Genomic DNA, 17,130 nt, shown 5'->3' with positions numbered 1-17,130 from the left:
CCGGGCAAACTTTTTTTGAAGCTTTGACATTTTCGGGCGCCTCCGAATTGCAAACAGCATAATTTGCTACCAAGATAAGCAAGCCAAACTTTATAACCAATCAAATTTTCACGCTTTAAGCAAGCAAAGTAAAGTAAATGTTGTCCCGTATAGTTATAGCTTACGCAAAGTCTTTGGTAATCCCGATCTCTGTTTGACCATAAAGCATTGTTGTTGTTGTTATTGCAGGCCACGCCCTTAAAAGTTGTTCAACCTGCAATGTGCAACAACTACAGTGGGTATTTGTGCACATGCAGTTGCTTTATAATTTATGCACAGAATGTTGCAAAACATTGCCAAGTTTTTGGCCGAAAACTGTTAAAGAAAACTATGTGCAGCAGCAGCAGCAGACGGCGTGTGGGGCTGGGCTGGAGCTGGGGGCAAGGGCAAGTAAAATATCAAACAAGTTTTTGCCAAAAGATAAATATTTATGTCCTCCTACAAAACGAGCAAAACAAAACGAAACTAAACTCAACTAAGCTGAACTCAACTTGCTGAGCGACAATCGGCGAGGGGGCTGAGCAGGTGGCAAGTGCTGTCTGCGAATGCTGCGTGCTGCAAGCAAAAGTTGTGCGCACGTTTACACCGATTGCCATTAAGAGTTTAGAAGTGGGCAACATGATTGCGTGATTACAGTGCAACAGCAGCAGTAGCAGTGCAACATTTTGTGTCTGCAACATGCCAAGCAATGAAACAGATAAATATATATATCTGGACACACATACGCTGGCAGTCTCTTAAGCTGACGCTCGTCATTGCTTGCAGCAGAAGAAGTTCAAAGTTCGAGTAGACGAAAAATGCAATTGCAAACTGCGTGAGTTGAGCTGAAATTTTTTCGTCCTTACGTTGCAAGTATCTTTTATTTTTTTTGCTTTACCATTTGTCTTTGCTTGTTGTTTGCATTGTAGTTGTTGTTATTGTTGTTGTTGCTGCCAACTTCACTTCAAGTTGTTGCAACGCCCACGACAACAATTGCATGCCCCACAATTGTCTTCTATCTGTTTGCCAGTTTGTTGTTGGCATCCTTGAGCGCTCCCCTTACATGTGTGTGAGCTGCTCCTTGAATGCTTTAGTTGTTGCCACTACTGCTGCTGCTGCTGCCAGCCTGTTGTCTGGCAGTCTAGACGCTGTCGACATTGTTTCCAACAAAGTTGCTCATTTAAGTAACATGTCAAGCTCGCGCTTTGCTCTTTCTCCTTTACTAAGCATCCACCAGTTACTGATTTCTTTTTCTTACTACGCTATGCTTCGGTTTTGCAGGCACTCAAGGTAAATTATGAATGCAAAGTGAAATGAAATTAAACTGTAAGACATTTGCATATCTCATTTATTAGCAGCGGCTGTTCAGTTACAGCGCTGTTATGCTTACATTTTATGTTATGCTGCTAAGCTGGCAGCTGTTAGTAGCGCGCAAAAGCTGCCTGCTATAGCCCAAAGCTGATCATTTGCGCATTAGCTTGCAATTCATTTCACGTTCACTTAATCTATTACGCAAGCTGTCTGCTATAATCCAAAGCTGATCATTTGCACATTTGCTTGCAATTCATCTGACGTCTACTTAATTTAATCCATAAATATATGTCAAATAAATCTGTGCATTATTCATAAGCTCCACAAACTGACAGCCCAGGCCATAAGCACTAGTTTACGTACTTGTACTCAACGCGACAGTAGGCGTCGGCACACGACACCAATCGAGTGGCATATGCACATAACTAAGCAGCAGCAGCAGCAGCGATGCCAAAACAGCTGACAAATCCCCTAGCTGGGCGGGCGGGCGACCAAATCGACCAACTGATTCCAGCAATGCACATTGCCAGGGCAGCGACTGGCGGGCTTTACTTTTTGTTTTGTGATACTTTTTTTTTTGCTGGTCTTAACGCTGAATAAACTCCCCACTGAGTCAGCATAACTAGAAACTAGGCTGCAAACGGATTATGAGGACATACCGCAGGGCATCAGGCTTATTTCTCGACATCGCGTACGTGAATAACAGAATGGGCACGTAGAGACGTTTGAGTGGAGCGGCAGCGCCAGCGGAGCAAGAATAGTAACGCTGCTCTATTATGAATAGCAGCAGCCAAAGGAAAGGAGTTTGTATTTTGGCAAATAAAAAACGAAATGTAATGAAATTGCGCCTGTGCCTGGGCGAGAGAGAACGCGCCTGCAAGTGGACCCGCTGCTGATGATGGTGATTTGTATAGTTTTTTCGTTTTTTTTTTTGCTGTTTTGTGCGCCCGTTTTTGACATTTGGCAACTTTGTGTGGGTTAATAAAATGTTGTATTATGTCAAGTTATCATTTTTTTATTTTATTTTCTTTTGTTTTTGAGACTGTGGGGCCTTTTGGACAGCGCAAATGTAATTGTATAAAATCTGCTTAGCTGTTTGAATAGCGTTGGTTACGTCAACTAGTATTTCAGCCATTGCCTTGGATGCCTGCCAGAGCATAATTGGAAAAGTTTTCGCGGTAACCATAACTATTTTTGGGCAGCTAAAATTCACAGTAAAGAGTTTTACTGCGCAATGTGCTTTAAAAATAGTCAGCCATTGAATAAATGTCGAAACTCGGGCGCAAGCGACATTATGAAACGCTGTACATAGCAAAAAATTCTGCAGCTTAATTGGGAATTGATCATAGAATTGTTTATTTTCTTATTTGTATTATTAATATTAATTATTGGGCACTTTACTTAACTTATTTAACAAATAATTTTTGTTAAAACGTACAAATAATTAAGTCAAACATTATTGTGGGAATTGAAAGAAAGAATTATTTGAATATCAAAATTCAAAAATAAACTCAAACTGCAAAGAATATACATCTACATAACAAAATGATAATACAGAGAAACCGATAGGAAGGCAGGGTAAGCCTACATCTAAAATACATGTTTATATATAGAAAATTTGACCAAAACTCCAGAGCATCTCATCGATTAACTAAAAGTCTAAAATCAGGGCCTTAGCCAACGCAGGTTTCGATCAAAACTACCATAGAAAAATGTCTTATAATAAATACTTTGTGTGGTCTGCCACGCCTTCTTCTGCCTGTTACGCACAGGTCTCATTATACTTAATTACAAGACCCTTTTGTACATGGTTTTTGTACAGGGTCCAAAAAGTGAATAAAGTGTAGTTGTAGTTCAACAGAAAATTAAATTATTTTCGGACGACAATTTATTAAATTTTTTGCTTTTTGAATTGTTGGCTTATTAAATTCTTGCCTTTGACGTCACTGTGGTTTTTCTGCCTTAAAGCAGAGAGCGAGAACGAGAGAGAAAATTGCGACTCAATAATTTGTAGGCTTCGACGTGCCTGCCCGAAATGCTTTGGCAAAGCAATTTGCATTCATTTTTCAGAGCAAGCAAAATGCATTGCTTGCATTGCGGCCAAAAATCTAACGAGTAGTACGTGAGCCAGGCCAAAAGCAAGATTTTTACCTGTTAGCAGCTGGAATTTATATTAAAACGCAATGCTGGCAACAAGCCAAAGGCAAAGGCTCTGAGCCCAAAGCTTGGAGGCTGCTTGTGGCTGCTGCTGCTGCATTTGTTTGTTTACTTTGTGCGCATGTCTAACATGAGTTTCGGTCTTGTTATGTCTTTGCAGCTTTCGCATCAATCGCATCGAGTCGCCCATATTAAAGTACGAGGGTGACTGCGGCGAATCGCTGACCATTTACGACTCGGACCATGCGGATCCAGCGCGCATTATTAAAACCTTTTGCGATACCTTCTCGCGACCCATGGAGAAGGTGGACTTTGTTAGCACCAGTCCGTCGCTCTATGTGCAGTTCGACTCGAAGACAGGCAGCTATAGCGGCAGTTCACTGTACTACTGGGCGCACTACGACTTCTTCAACAACACACGCTTTGGCGATCCGGTGCCACACACGCTCTGCGACGAGGTCATGTATGCCTGGAAGCATCCTGGCGGCCGCCTGCGCTCGCCGCTCAACTCGCTGATCTTTAAGCGCACCAGCGGCAGCGATGTGCGTTGCCAGTACAAGTTCGTCACGGATCGCAGACTCTATGCGCGCGCCATCATAGAGGTGAACTCGGTGTCCTTCAAGGAGCTGCCCTACAACAACAACGCCTGCACGCGCTGCCATGAGGAGCGTGTGGACAAGCTGGTCATCTGGGAGGAGCGCGACAAGTTCCAGAATAATCTCGCCTGCTTCTGCGATAATATACCGCGTGCTGTGCGTGTCATCAGCTCCGCCGATCAGATGAATCTGGAGATGATAGTGCAGGGCCAACATGCCATAACCTCATACTTTAAGAATCCCAATCCACTGTTTGAGGCCACCTATGAGTTTGCGCATGGTCCACTCTGCGGACCCATTACCTTGGGCCCCTCGCCCGACGGCGAACTTGTCTTTCCCTACAAGAAGGCACTGGCTATGGTAGCTGGTCCCATGGCGCCACCAGAGCATCACTATCGTCGCGAGAAGTGCATTTGGGAGCTCAAGGTGGCGGCGCAGCGCGATCTGTGGCTGAATCTGGAGAAGGCGCGTTTTGCCGAGCGCAGCTGCGAGAGCGCCAAGATCGAGGTTTATCTAGCGGGACGCCTGGAGCCGCGCTTCGTCGTCTGTCCCGAGAACATATCGCTGGCGCGTGATCTGCCCATACTCACCACAGCCGAGCTGGGCGCCACTGGCGCTGATCAGGAGCCGCTGCCCGTGCTCATACAATACACAGGCGACGGTCAGCCGGGCAAGAATATCTTCCGTTTGGTCTGGACCGAGCTCTTCCATTTGCCGCGTAATCCGGACGGCAGCTTGGCCGCCTCGCTGCTGCAGGATGGCGGCTGTGACTTCCGCTGTCCTGGCAACACGCAGGTCTGCCTGCCACGCCATCTGCTCTGCAATGGCATTGCCAACTGTCCGAATGTGACGCACAGTTCGACGCTGGAGCAGCTAACGCGGCACATTGAGTGGAATCTGGAGCAGCTGGGCCTGCTGCATCGTGCTGGCGACTACAAGCAGCTGGTGCTGCACGACGAATCCCCAGAGATTTGCGATGTCAGCGAGCTGCCCTATGGCAAACTGTTGCTCATTGCACTGGGACTCCTGCTGATGAGTGTGCTGCTCCTTGCCATACTGAAACGCATGTGTCGCTCCAATGCGCTGCAGTCGGGACTGCAGCAGCTGCAGGAGGATTACTAAAGATTGCTCTCAACTCATTTGTTTACACTGCCAAAAATTTCACAGTGTTTTCCCCACAGACAGTCGGCAGTCTGCAGTCTGTGTCTGCAGCCACTTTGAACAAATCAATGTTGAAAACTATATTAAACTTACATGTAAGTAGTTTCCCCTCTAATTGAAATCTATAAATTTCATTAAGCAACTCGGCGTGACAGCTATTGGTATATTAATAACAATAATTGTACGATAACAACATATAAATGTTTAAAAAACACAACTACCGAAATGAAAAAAAAAATAGTTTTCAAGCGCTGCATAAATTAATTGAACGTAAAATTGTCACGTGATAATTGTTGAATGGAAAAAGCATGAAAAAAAATACCAAATAGTTTAATACACTTTATGCAAACTAGTTATTAATTAAGCTAGACAGTTAAATTGACAAACAAAAAAGGAAAAAGTAAAAATAAACTTTAAAGTGACATGCAAATAAAAAAAAATCGAAATTATTGTTGGCGGTTTAATAGTTATTATTACAAAGCGAAAACGAAAAAAAACATTTAACAATACCATGTATTATTATTGGCAAATTGTCAAGCTACAAAATACATACACGTATGTATATACCTATACATATATATATATATATATATATAATGTACGATATACAGTTTAGAGTATATAGTATATATATTTTTTGCACATAGATTTACCTAGCAGGCTAAGTGAAATTCCCATTTCAATAGGCAGGCTTGAGGGACGAGTATACAATTTTTAATTGTAACCAAATATGCAAATTGTAAAGTTTAATACATAAGTCGTCTTATTTAGCGCTAAGTTGAAACACATAAAAATAATAACAGTAATTAACCCACAATAAATGAAATTAGAAACACATATTTTAGATGTACGTCAGAATTAAATGTAAAAACAAAACCAAATAAATAAATACAAGTCAAACTGAAAATATGTGTGTGAAATTGAATTGGCTAGAGTAGTGTGGCGCTAGTGTTGAGAATTTTTCATTAAAGTTGGCAGCACCGAGTTGTCGCTCCAGTTGCGACTCTGTGGCAAGTGTCAAAATTAAGTCAAAACTGCAAGAAATGCGCTAAGCGCTAAGAAAACACTAAAGGCATGTAAATGCGAGCAACGCGATACAAATTATTCCACAGCGATTTATATGTCAGCCTGGAAGCGTTCGGAGCCCAAACAGCGCTCAGTCAAGGCAAACCGATCAACTCGTAGCACATTAACTAGACGCAGATAGCGACAGCAACAACTAAAATAAAAAAAAGTCTAAAACGTGTTGAATAAATATTCACTACATTCACCGACGACTTGCAACATGGAGCGCAATGCTGTGCCACGTGGCAAGCGCCCACGCGTTCAAGTGTCCATGGATGACAAGGAGCGCGCTATACAACGCATACGCAATGGTGAAACCAAAGCGGGCATTTCACGCGAGCTGGGCGTGCCCGAGTCCACAGTGCGCGGCTGGGTGAAGCGCGCGGATCAGCGCATAGCACGCGAAGCAGCCAAAGAAAGCAGCACAGAGCGTAAGTTGCCCCTCCCAATATCCAACTCAACTAACTATTGACACTAACAACCCAAACAGTTGCCACAGCAGTCGAAGTGGCTGCGCCGCTGCCGCCACCGCAACTGCCAGTGCAACTGCCTAGCAAGCGTGATCACAATGGTCAGTCGGTGGTGCTGCTGCCCTCGTGTCCTGTGCCCGCGCAGGTGCCACTCCCGCTGCCCATGCAGCTCTTTCAACAAGCCGCCGACAGCGATCTGCAGCTCAATGGCTGGCTGCACATATTCAATGCTGGCATATTAAACTTTACGCTGATTGCCACCGCTGCGTATTTGCGTGCTTGTGTGCGTGGCAACACGGATCAGCAGTCGCTCTGGCAGATCATCTGCGAGTATGTGGACGAGGCGGGACGCAATGTGGCAGCCAATGGTGGCAGATATGTGGCTGCGGCGCTTAGCTCGCCGGCGCCAGCTACGCGCAACGGCGGCGGCGGCTTTGTGGCGCCACGGCTGCATATTACAGCAGAGGATGATGAAGATGAGCACGACGCACAGCAACAGCAGCAGCAGCAGCAACAGGGTCAGGGGGAGTTGCCACAGCGTGCGGCATGATAACCAATCGATTTATGTAGTTGCATGCCAAATAAAACGCCTGTCAATGGGATTATGTTGTTTAAAGCAAATAATTGCATTTTAATTAGCAGCGAAATAAGTGCGATAATTGGCTGCGCTGCTGTGCCCATGTCCTCTGTGTGTCCTTCGTGTCCTGCGTTGCGGCAGAATCTGATGCGGCTGACTTTATTAACCATATTATTATTTCATTTCATTGCATGTCAGACAAATTTTCAATTGAAAACATTTTTACTCCCCACTCAAATACACACACTCACACACGCACATACAAACAGACACAGACAGTTGTCCTTATTGCTGTTGCATTCGGTCAGAGTCACGTAATTAAGCGGTTTTATATGCGGCTTTGCCACACATTAATTGCTCATGTTAAATACGAAAATTTATTTAGTGCAAATGGCAAAGCCCCAAAAAAAAATAAATAAATGTGCACACAGCTCAGCGTATATTAAACAATTGCACATATAGCGTATATATATTTACATATAATTCTTTTCATATTTATAAATTTGAATTTTGCTTTATGTCTGCGCATTCCACTCCGCTCGCATTGTTCTTTGGCATCGCTATGGCAATTATAGTTATGCTTTTACAACTAATAATGCACGCACACCAATTTACTGTATAAATGCAACATTTTTTAAAGAATTTTCATATTTATATTTGCAAATTGAAAGTGGCTGCTGCTTATTTGCTGTCAAAAGAACAAAATTAAACAAATTGCATAGCCAAATCAAATTTTTAATCAGCAGATAAATGCTCAACTAAGCGAAGGCATTTTTTGCATTAAAAAATTTCTTTTCATTTAACATATTTAAATTATTTTTTTTGTTGATTTCTATAATATTTCAGGTAGATTCATATATTGCTTTAGATCTCCGTAATGTTAGGATTAGTTTATTGTTTCGTTGAAATGCCAGAGTTTTATACAACTATCTTAAAATCAAAATTTTAGACCTAAGCTATAAATAAATTTATAAATTTAAAACATTTTAGTCCGCAATATCTTAAGATTTTATAGTTCGATGTATTAAGTTAGGACGATAAAAAGTAAATTCAATTCATAATAAAATAACTAAATGAAAAATTCCTTTTCCTCCTCTATTAGAGAATTTTGAATCAGGTCGCAGCTGATTTTGAGTTAGTTTGAGACTGATTTGAAATTCTGTAGTGCGCCATATGAAGATTTCTTTTTAATTTTAAACATGTTTGGCGCTGGCCACAAGACAAATCACAAAACTACAATAAATAAATTATATAAATATTACAAATTTAAGTAATAATAAGGGCCCTTTCAATATACTTTTTTTTTTTTTTTTTTATTTTATTTTTGCTTTCATTTTGATTGACGCTTATCTATTGGGTTGTGATATATGGTACAGGAGCCTTAACTATTTACAAATGTACAAAATTAAGATATTGAACGGGTAGAGAGATCTTTAGGATGTATTCTCCTTATTTCAATATACTAGTTCCAAACTTTTCCAACCGACTGTATTTAGCCGAGCAAAAAACTGTAGCATACTTATAGGTTATCCAAAATAGGCAGCAGTATTGGCGTTTAATGTTGCGTGCTTGAAATCAAAATAAACTGAATGCCAAAATGTGCGAACGCACAATAAGCAGTACATAACTATTTTAAAATATTGATTTAACACTCACTCACTCACATATAATAAATATAAAAAAACACTAATTGAACTCTAATCAGGGTTACGTAAATCCATTTGCTATTTGCCATAGGCTCATGCTTAAGAGTGTGTATGTGTAAGTGTGTGTTGTGTGTTGTGGCCTAGGCCTGATAACCCAGGCAACTAAGCCAGTAGTCGAGTCTTGGCGGCTGCGATTATCCTTCAGTTCATTGAGACGAGGAAAGTTGCTTAACACAAAACTTTTTCCATTTTCATTTTGCGCGCAGCGCCATAAAAAATATGGAAAAGGGCCGACCAAGAAAACAGTCGTGCCACAAAATGTAGCGCAAATACCTTTTTTTTGTGCTAGGGCGCTTGTTTCTCTCTCTTATTTTTTTTCGTGCGATTTTTCCCAATCACTTTTGCGCTTGTGTTGGCGGCCGGTAGGCATTGGCGCTAGCCTATCAAAGTTGATTATCGTGGAATATTGTGCAGCATGAATTGAGCGAGAGATTTGCGCTGTGGCCTGTACCTGATTTAAGGCGTAAGCTTTAGGGATTTGCGACCTAGATTTTGGTTCAGTTCGAAGCATTTACGTTGTGTATGCGACTTTGATTAACTTGTTGAGGCCTGAGCTGGGCGTACAAATGCAACTTTAATGGCCAGTGAAAACAATAAACGCTTAATGCCTGCCTCCCAAGCTGTAACTTTTGCTGAAAAGTGAGCTCAAACGCAAACGGAACTCATATGCTGCACACAGAGTTGATATCATGGGCGTAGACAGGTAAGAGCAGTATCTAATATCAAAAATCTATGTCCCATATGTATGAATGAATATATTATCAATAAGTATTAACGAGCTGCTCACCCACCAAATTGCAGCCAGGATTTAATCTATAAATTAAAACACAATTAACTTTAGAGTTAATTCAAAATGGCAACATTATCTTAAAAATTAACTATATTCAGTTGAACTGTAAAAGTTAAATATAGTTTATCATGTAAATAGTAATATATATAGTAATTTTAATTTAATTATACATTTTTTTCTGAAATCAAATTATAAGCGGTGGCATAGTCAAATTATGTCGAATTTCATTATTTGTAATTTTTAAAATTTTTAAGTTCCAAGTTGCGACTAAAACCGATGATTAAATTTCACATACTTGTTGAGATTTAATCATGAGTGTAGGTGTGACGAAAATCAAAACAAAATTTCTGGAAAACTATAAATGACTGAGCGGAGTGCAAAAACTGCTGCTGGCCCCTGCTAAATTCTATCGTGGCTACGGCCTTAGGTACAGCGGTCATAAAGGTGCTCAACTTTTATGGCAGTGCCAAAAGCATCAAAGCAAACCGAAAATAAACGCATTAGAATTCTGCGAATTGGCATTTGCGGTCTGCAGTTTGCCAGCAGGTCCAACTTGACTTCATAGCGTCCAAACACAAGTCATAAATCAAACACGTTTAATTAAACTTTAGCGCGAAGTGCAGTTAGCAACGTGGGTGGTGGCACCTACAGTAAGTAAAAATGCAATTAGAAGTGCAAGGCAAGAGTCAGGAAATGTAAAACGTAGCAGCAGCAGCACCTCAAGGCCTGTGGCAGATTGCTGGTCACGTTGCCACAGAACGTGCATAATGTCTATCATAGAGTTTCGAATTGAGACTCATTTGCGGGTTGCAAAGTGCAACGAAAGTTTGCTTCACTGCTCAGAGTGTCGTAGCAAGCAGCTGCAGTACGTTATATAGCAGGCAGTTTCGAGTGATGTGTTATCGTTAATCGATTGCAATTCTAAACGCAAACGCTTTATAAGTTTAACTACTAGTTTTAAAGTTTGATGCCACTGCAGATAGACGATGCCACAACTTGTTAAAAACCACACAAATATACTGGCAACAGCTGTAAATTATTTGTCCAAATGTTTTAGCACCTTCTAACTCACTGAGTGGGCATAGAAGACAACCCACACTCATGCTCATGCTCATGCCCATGTCCACGCCCACTGTCGCCTTGGGGCACTGTCATAGCGAAAGGAAATCACGCAATAAACTAGCGGCGAAAACAAAAGTTTAACTACTTTTTCCGTTGGCCACAAAACTCAACTGGAAAAACTTTTTTTTTAGTTTTTTTTTGAAACAATACAATTTATATTTATGCGACGACGGCGACGAGCTCAACGCCTGACCCAGAAAGCAAAATGCCAAAAGAAAATGCCATTTCCCCTGCTCACAGGGATGTCCGTGCCCACCACTTGCGAGGACCACAGTGCGCATACTATTGCTATAACTGTGGCCAGGCTGAAGAGTTTATTTTAAGTGTTGAAAATTACTTGACCCACTTGCAGCAACTTGTGCATGTCTATTTGAAAGCCCAGCGGCGACTTGTGCCTACAACCAAATAATAAATTAATTGCATACCAAGTACAGTTGCGACAAAAGCCACGACGCTTAACAACTCTGCTGCTGCCATTGCATTCATTCGTCGGACTTCTTACACACTGAATTTAATTCAGTTAATGGAGCACAAAATCTATGCCCAAAGGGTTCATTAGACGCACACAAATCACAAAAGGGTAAACTAGTTTACCATATATCGTACATATGTGCTGCTGCCGCTGCTGCTGCTGCTCGTTGCTAATTAGTTTTGGTAGCAGAAATCTTATTTGTTCACCAGACTGTTGCCTGTCATAAGCGAAACTTTGCAATCAATACACTTGCCCTGCCAATTAAATGTGCGCCCCCAGAACGAAACAATCTAGTGCTACACATGCGAGCCCAAACGAAAACAAAGCCCATACAAGCAGAGCGCAGTGCACGACTAGCAAATACACTTTGAAGCACAAAACAAATACAACAAAAGTAGTGCAACTTTAAGACAATTAATTTGCGATAATATTTATTTCAAGCATTACTTCTAAGTGCTAATTGAGCAACTTTAATCGAAGTGTATTCAGCTTGTCAACAGCAATGGGCTTTGGCAACAATGTGCGTCTCCAAATGGCTGGCGGTTGTTGTTTGTGCACCCATAGGACACGGACGAGTGAAGGACGTTGAGCGCAGCGCATAATGACCCAAAATCCTTTCAGTCCAAATGAAAATTCCCCTGCTGTGCGTATAATCCGAATTAATACAGAGAGCGCAGCTGAGAAATATGGGCCCATGTCCTAGCCGGCTGCTTGCTATATTTAATACTAACGCTAAAAGTTGGCATACTGCAAATTGGAATGTTGACAAGCTAAATAAACTGCAAAGCAATAAGCTCAACTCTTTGCCCCAATTAAGTTCAAGTTGCTATACTCAGAAGCTGTGCAGCTCAAAACTTCAAAATAATAAAAAAACTCCATTGCAAATTTTAATAATTTGATTTTTTCGAATATATATTTTATGCCGTCTGCTGCTGACTTGGCAAGGACGAAACAGTCCATGGATGGGGCATTTGTTTCTTTACGCTTTTCACGCATTTTACCCTCATTGTTGGCATTTGATTAATAGATTTTAATATTTAATAACTTTATGCAAAGTAGCGCGCAATTAGGCAACAACTCAGCTTAAACAAATACAAGTATACTCAGTAGGGTGGCTCAATATATTTTTATAAATATCTTATGCACAATCTCGATCGATAGTGAGTTCTTGAAATATTTCCTATAGCAACCATATAGCATACATTACGATTTTAAAATAATATTTATTTTTAATATACAAATCGACTCACCCTGCTTACACACATGCACAGGCTGAAGCATAAAAGAAAATGCCAGCACTTGAGTTCAAGTGTTTGTTCTTTAAGCAGCTGGCAAATTGCTTATTATGCAAATCACTTGACATTCAATGAAAAAAACTAACAAGCCGCGTTTATTTAAAAATCTAAATTTGCTGAAAATAGTAGCTCAACTAAATAGCTGAAATTAGTAGTAGCTACTTCTATTACATAGATAACGCTTATATATTAATGGTCTGCTTATGATAGCAACTAATCGAAAATAATATTTTTTTTTTTTTATAGAAAGCTCTTGAAGTCAGAACATATTTGTATCTGTTAATATCGAATATTATTCGCTTTCTTCTTTTAAATTTATTTATAGACACAATCGAAAAACAAAAAGAAAAAAAAATGGTTAGATAAACTGCTTTGTTTAAAAATGTTTACAATTATTTCGAATAATATCAAATAGTCATGCATTTTCAATCAAAATTGATTTGATTACGTTTACAAAAATGCAATTCAATTACCAAAATGAATTGTATTGAATCAGTAATTTATGTTTAAAACATGAAGCATCTAATTAGTACAAGTCTAATTAGCAGGTGAGCTTTGAAATGACTTATAGCTCGCTTGTATTTACTTTAACAATATGCGGATGTCAGTTGAGTTGGACATGTATTTAGTAAATATGTCAGTTAATCAGTGAATCTTCATTGAAGCCAGGTGAGTGCCAACGGATTGCCATCAGACATTCACACATTTGTGTGCGTGCGTGCGTGTGTGTGTGTGGCACACTTTTAGTTAATTAATTGAAGTGCCACTGATGTTGACCCCAAATGCCTGGTTAGTCGCTTAGTTGAGGCCAACATGGCAACGAAACTGCGAGTGCTGCTCAGCATATGCTACTACCAATTGCTCCTCTATGGACTGATGCCGACAACGCTGCAGCTGAACAAATGCCGCCTAACCATCAACAAAGTATCTGGCGGCTATCTGGTCTATAGCGGCGCTTTGGACGCTGCTGCTGACATTGGGCCTGCCGTTAATGCTGCCTCGTGGCATCTTTAGCGGCGGCTATATGCGCAACAATATTGTGCTGCAATGGGGACTGATGGTCAGCGTGTCGCTGCGTGCGCTGGTGCTGCTCAATTGCCTGGGCATGGTTTGGTGGCAGCGCCGCAAGCTGCTTCAGCTGCTCGCTAATTGCCTAAAACACTGGCAACGCCAGCGGCGCTTGTTGCGGCGTGTGGCAGGCAAGCGTGCCTTACAACGCTTGCAGAGCCAACTGGCGAACATGCTGCTGCATCAGCTATGCATCAACTATGCGATGTTGCTGTGCTCCATGTTCATGCAGTATCAATTGCTGCAAGCTCCGCGCCTGTTCCAGCTGCTGCTGCGCAGCTCTCACATGCTGCTGCAATCTGTGGCCAAAATCGGTTTCATTACAATGCTGCTGCTGCTTAGCCATCAGTTCGAGGCAGTGCAGCTGGCGCTGCAAGCGCTGCAGCGACGCAGTCGTGGCCACGCACGCACGCTGGAGGATCTGCGCCGCATCATAGCTGTGCACATGGAGTGCTTGCAGTTAACGCGTCACGCCTTTGGCACTTACAGCTTGGCTCATGGCACTCTTATCCTCAATATGTTTTCCGCTACTTTGACCATTATTTATCACGCTGTGCAGTATACGAATCAGTCTATAAGCTCCAATAACTGGGACATTTTATTTGGCGACTTGCTGGTCAGCTTCAACATTTGGAATGTTGTCATGATGATGAACATTCTCGACTATGCGCTCAACTCTTGCAACAATACGGGCCAGCTGCTGCAACAGTTTAACGAGCTGCGTCGCCTCAGCGCAGAGTCAGAACTGCAGGTACTACCACACAATTAATTACTTGAATTATATTTATACAAATTTATTTTGCAGCTTGAGCTCTTCGTCAACTATTTGCGCAACAATCGTCTAGACTATAAAGTATTTAATTGTGTGGCATTGGATAAACCCGCTATGCTGGGCTTTATGGCAAGCGTTCTGAGCAATCTGCTCATTCTCATGCAATTTGATGTGAAGCGCAGACAAGAGCAGGGATTGCAAGCCAGCAATTTATTTGGTCATTTAAATGCCAAGGGCTCGAAAGTCCCGTAAAAAAATTACCCATAATTTGTGGTTCAAAGCACCGCAGGTTTAAATACAATTTCCCTTATTCTTATAGCAAAGCTTTTTACAAAACCCGTATTTAAGTACTTTTCAGCTGCTGCTGGGAAAATATCCCACCCTTTAAATAGGAATTGCACTAAGCGGGAAATTTTTTGTCATTCGGCAGCTTGTCATGCATTTCTTTATAAGAGTTTACAATTTGTCTGTATTTAATTAACATTTTTGTAAATAAACAGGCAATGAAGCAAATACTGCATTATTCAATTAAATTCAAAAAATGTAAAAGCCCAATTCAAATTATAGACAACTGAATAATAGCTGAATGGGTAAAAGGAAGTTTTTTGTCAAATGAAGAAAGCATAATGCACCGTTCTCACTTGAAAGCAAATAATAAAATATTCTTATTATTTATTAATTTTTTTTATTTGCTTTAAAAGTTATGAAAATTACAACGCACAGGTTGTGTTAATATGACCAAACCTTATTTCTTTTGCTTGACTCGCTTATTCTTCTTTCATTTAAACTTTATAAATTGCTTATGTTAGTAATAGTTCTTATAAGCAATTTGCCAAAGTATAAGCACATTAACCGCAATCGAAGCGAGCATGTTGAAGCAAAATTCTTTGTTCATATCGAAGAGGCCAACAATATGTAGCGGACGCACGCGTCTCGGATTCTTTTGTAATTTACGATTGAGAAAAATCACAGCAAACTCCAGCTAAACAAATAAAGTTATTATTTAAGACTTGAGTATGCTCTATTAAAAATTTACCTGGCGAAAGCTTGTGACAACTGCAGAGCCTTGAAAATTTAGTTGAAACCAGAATCCTTGCATTTGTCTGGATAGCTTGCACCAGAGCGAATGATTCGTATGGAATATAAAAAAGTTGATCATAGCATCAGCCAGATGAGCTATGCAGATAATAAAGTGACCCAAGTTAAGCCAAGGTCTGTTAACGAACTGACGATCCAAAGACTCCACAACCAAACTGAATAGCACAGCAATGTCGGACAGATAGCTGGAGAAGAGATTCAAAAGTATGACGCGCTGAAAGACTTGCCGCAGCTCCTGCAACATAAAGTCCAAGCGCCGAACCTTGCTCCACAAATGTTGCCAACCGGCAAGCAACTGTTGCTGATATACCAAGCGATGTCGGCCATAGCGTCGCGGCAGCCAGCGCAGATCCTGTCGCAGCTCCTGCGTCTCCAAGCACATGCACTCAAGTATCCAATTGCTGGTGCCCACCAGCACAAAGACCACGTACTCTGCACTCACCAGCACCAGCTCCATAACAAAAGCAGCTAATGCAAAGTATATATAAAGTGGCGGTAATTCGGTAATGCTGCTGTCTGTTTGGCACATCAAGGCGCTCCCAGGGCCAAAGAAGTGAATGGCCATCAACACAAACCGCGAGCAGCTCAACACTGACTTCCATGCATAGCGTCGCCAAGGTCGATACTTTGATTTGTATATAATGAAATGCTTTAGCAGCGACACGAAGCCATTTGCCAGCTGTTGCAGGTGTCGACGTCGCAGCCAAGTGCTGACCAACAACAACAGCAGGTGGGCGCTATTGGCCATGGCCACTACAGTATAGCACACAGCCAACATGTCCATGTCCTGGCAGCGAAAAAATGTGTAAGCCATTACGCCGCAAACGCAGGGCGATAACAAAAAGTAAACCAAATTAATGGCCAGACAATAGGCCAATCGCCAACCACGATCCAAATCGAAGCGCATCAGCTCTGGCGTATAGTGCATATTGCACAGGCCTATATAACGCGCCAGCGTTATATAAATGGGCACCGAAACTAAGTCCATTGTCAGCAAGCAGGCCAAGTATAACTAAATTTAAAACAACCGCAAAACTATGTTTGAACTTACGTCGAGGTTTTGCCAACTGGTCTCTGGGGTATGCAACGGACATGCAAGCACCAATATCGCTTAGCTATTTATGCATTTTAATCTGCACAAATACAAGCATGTACTAGCAACTAGCAATACTGAATCTTTTGCAACGCAGTCTGCCCAAATGAAAATATAATTATAGTTAATTAGATCGAATTAAAAAGAACTATGTTCATGTTGAATGAAAAAGTTCAACTCGAATTGGATTAAACTATTCGACGGAGAACCAAGGTAAGTATTTTCTCAAATTGCGAGAGCAGCCATGAATTCATTATAGAATTATAGAGAGATTCCAATAAACTGCATAGCTTCTTGTTTTTATTAATAAGGAAGCAATATCTATTGGTTGAAATTCAAAATTTTGCAAAGGGCTTAAG

General features: G+C 41.2%; 4 protein-coding genes across 4 annotated transcripts in view; 3 read left to right on the top strand and 1 right to left on the bottom strand.

The window, feature by feature from the left end:
- Positions 1 to 5,805, top strand: part of LOC108597222 — a 57,531-nt gene extending 51,726 nt beyond the window's left edge. The window contains exon 9 of the mRNA XM_017983666.1: positions 3,647 to 5,805. Within this exon, the coding sequence (XP_017839155.1) occupies positions 3,647 to 5,204 (1,558 nt within the window). The 3' untranslated portion in view covers positions 5,205 to 5,805. The remainder of the gene's footprint in view (positions 1 to 3,646) is intronic.
- Positions 5,806 to 5,855: 50 nt separating this feature from the next.
- LOC108595676 (protein distal antenna-related) lies at positions 5,856 to 7,390 on the top strand. The gene is made up of 2 exons (XM_017980956.1): positions 5,856 to 6,739; positions 6,799 to 7,390. The coding sequence occupies exons 1-2, from the start codon at positions 6,529 to 6,531 to the stop codon at positions 7,326 to 7,328; spliced, it is 741 nt and encodes a 246-aa protein (XP_017836445.1). The 5' UTR covers positions 5,856 to 6,528; the 3' UTR covers positions 7,329 to 7,390.
- A 5,979-nt stretch (positions 7,391 to 13,369) lies between these two features.
- On the top strand, positions 13,370 to 14,832 carry LOC108594722 (putative gustatory receptor 58b). The gene is given in 3 exon segments (XM_017979860.2): positions 13,370 to 13,703; positions 13,705 to 14,559; positions 14,614 to 14,832. Coding segments are annotated over 3 exon segments (1,224 nt in total). The 5' UTR covers positions 13,370 to 13,553.
- A 553-nt stretch (positions 14,833 to 15,385) lies between these two features.
- On the bottom strand, positions 15,386 to 16,666 carry LOC108594721 (putative gustatory receptor 58c). The gene is made up of 3 exons (XM_017979859.1): positions 16,375 to 16,666; positions 15,617 to 16,110; positions 15,386 to 15,562 (listed from the first exon to the last, which is right to left on the bottom strand). The coding sequence occupies exons 1-3, from the start codon at positions 16,664 to 16,666 to the stop codon at positions 15,386 to 15,388; spliced, it is 963 nt and encodes a 320-aa protein (XP_017835348.1).
- Positions 16,667 to 17,130: the final 464 nt, after the last annotated feature.

Source organism: Drosophila busckii, chromosome 2R, assembly GCF_011750605.1.
Source record: "Drosophila busckii strain San Diego stock center, stock number 13000-0081.31 chromosome 2R, ASM1175060v1, whole genome shotgun sequence".
In the NCBI taxonomy this organism is placed as follows: domain Eukaryota; kingdom Metazoa; phylum Arthropoda; class Insecta; order Diptera; family Drosophilidae; genus Drosophila; species Drosophila busckii.
Note: the sequence above shows the minus strand (reverse complement) of the source record. Positions and strands in the feature narration are given on the sequence as shown.

Bases quoted from the DNA above. Each gene is read 5' to 3' on its own strand.
- LOC108595676 (XM_017980956.1), top strand. From the start codon at position 6,529: ATGGAGCGCAATGCTGTGCCACGTGGCAAGCGCCCACGCGTTCAAGTG. The intron at 6,740-6,798 runs GTAAGTTGCCCC...CAACCCAAACAG, and splicing joins CAAAGAAAGCAGCACAGAGC to TTGCCACAGCAGTCGAAGTG.
- LOC108594721 (XM_017979859.1), bottom strand. From the start codon at position 16,666: ATGGACTTAGTTTCGGTGCCCATTTATATAACGCTGGCGCGTTATATA. The intron at 16,111-16,374 runs GTCGACACCTGC...TGGTGAGTGCAG, and splicing joins GGTCAGCACTTGGCTGCGAC to AGTACGTGGTCTTTGTGCTG. The intron at 15,563-15,616 runs GTAAATTTTTAA...TTATTTGTTTAG, and splicing joins TTGTCACAAGCTTTCGCCAG to CTGGAGTTTGCTGTGATTTT.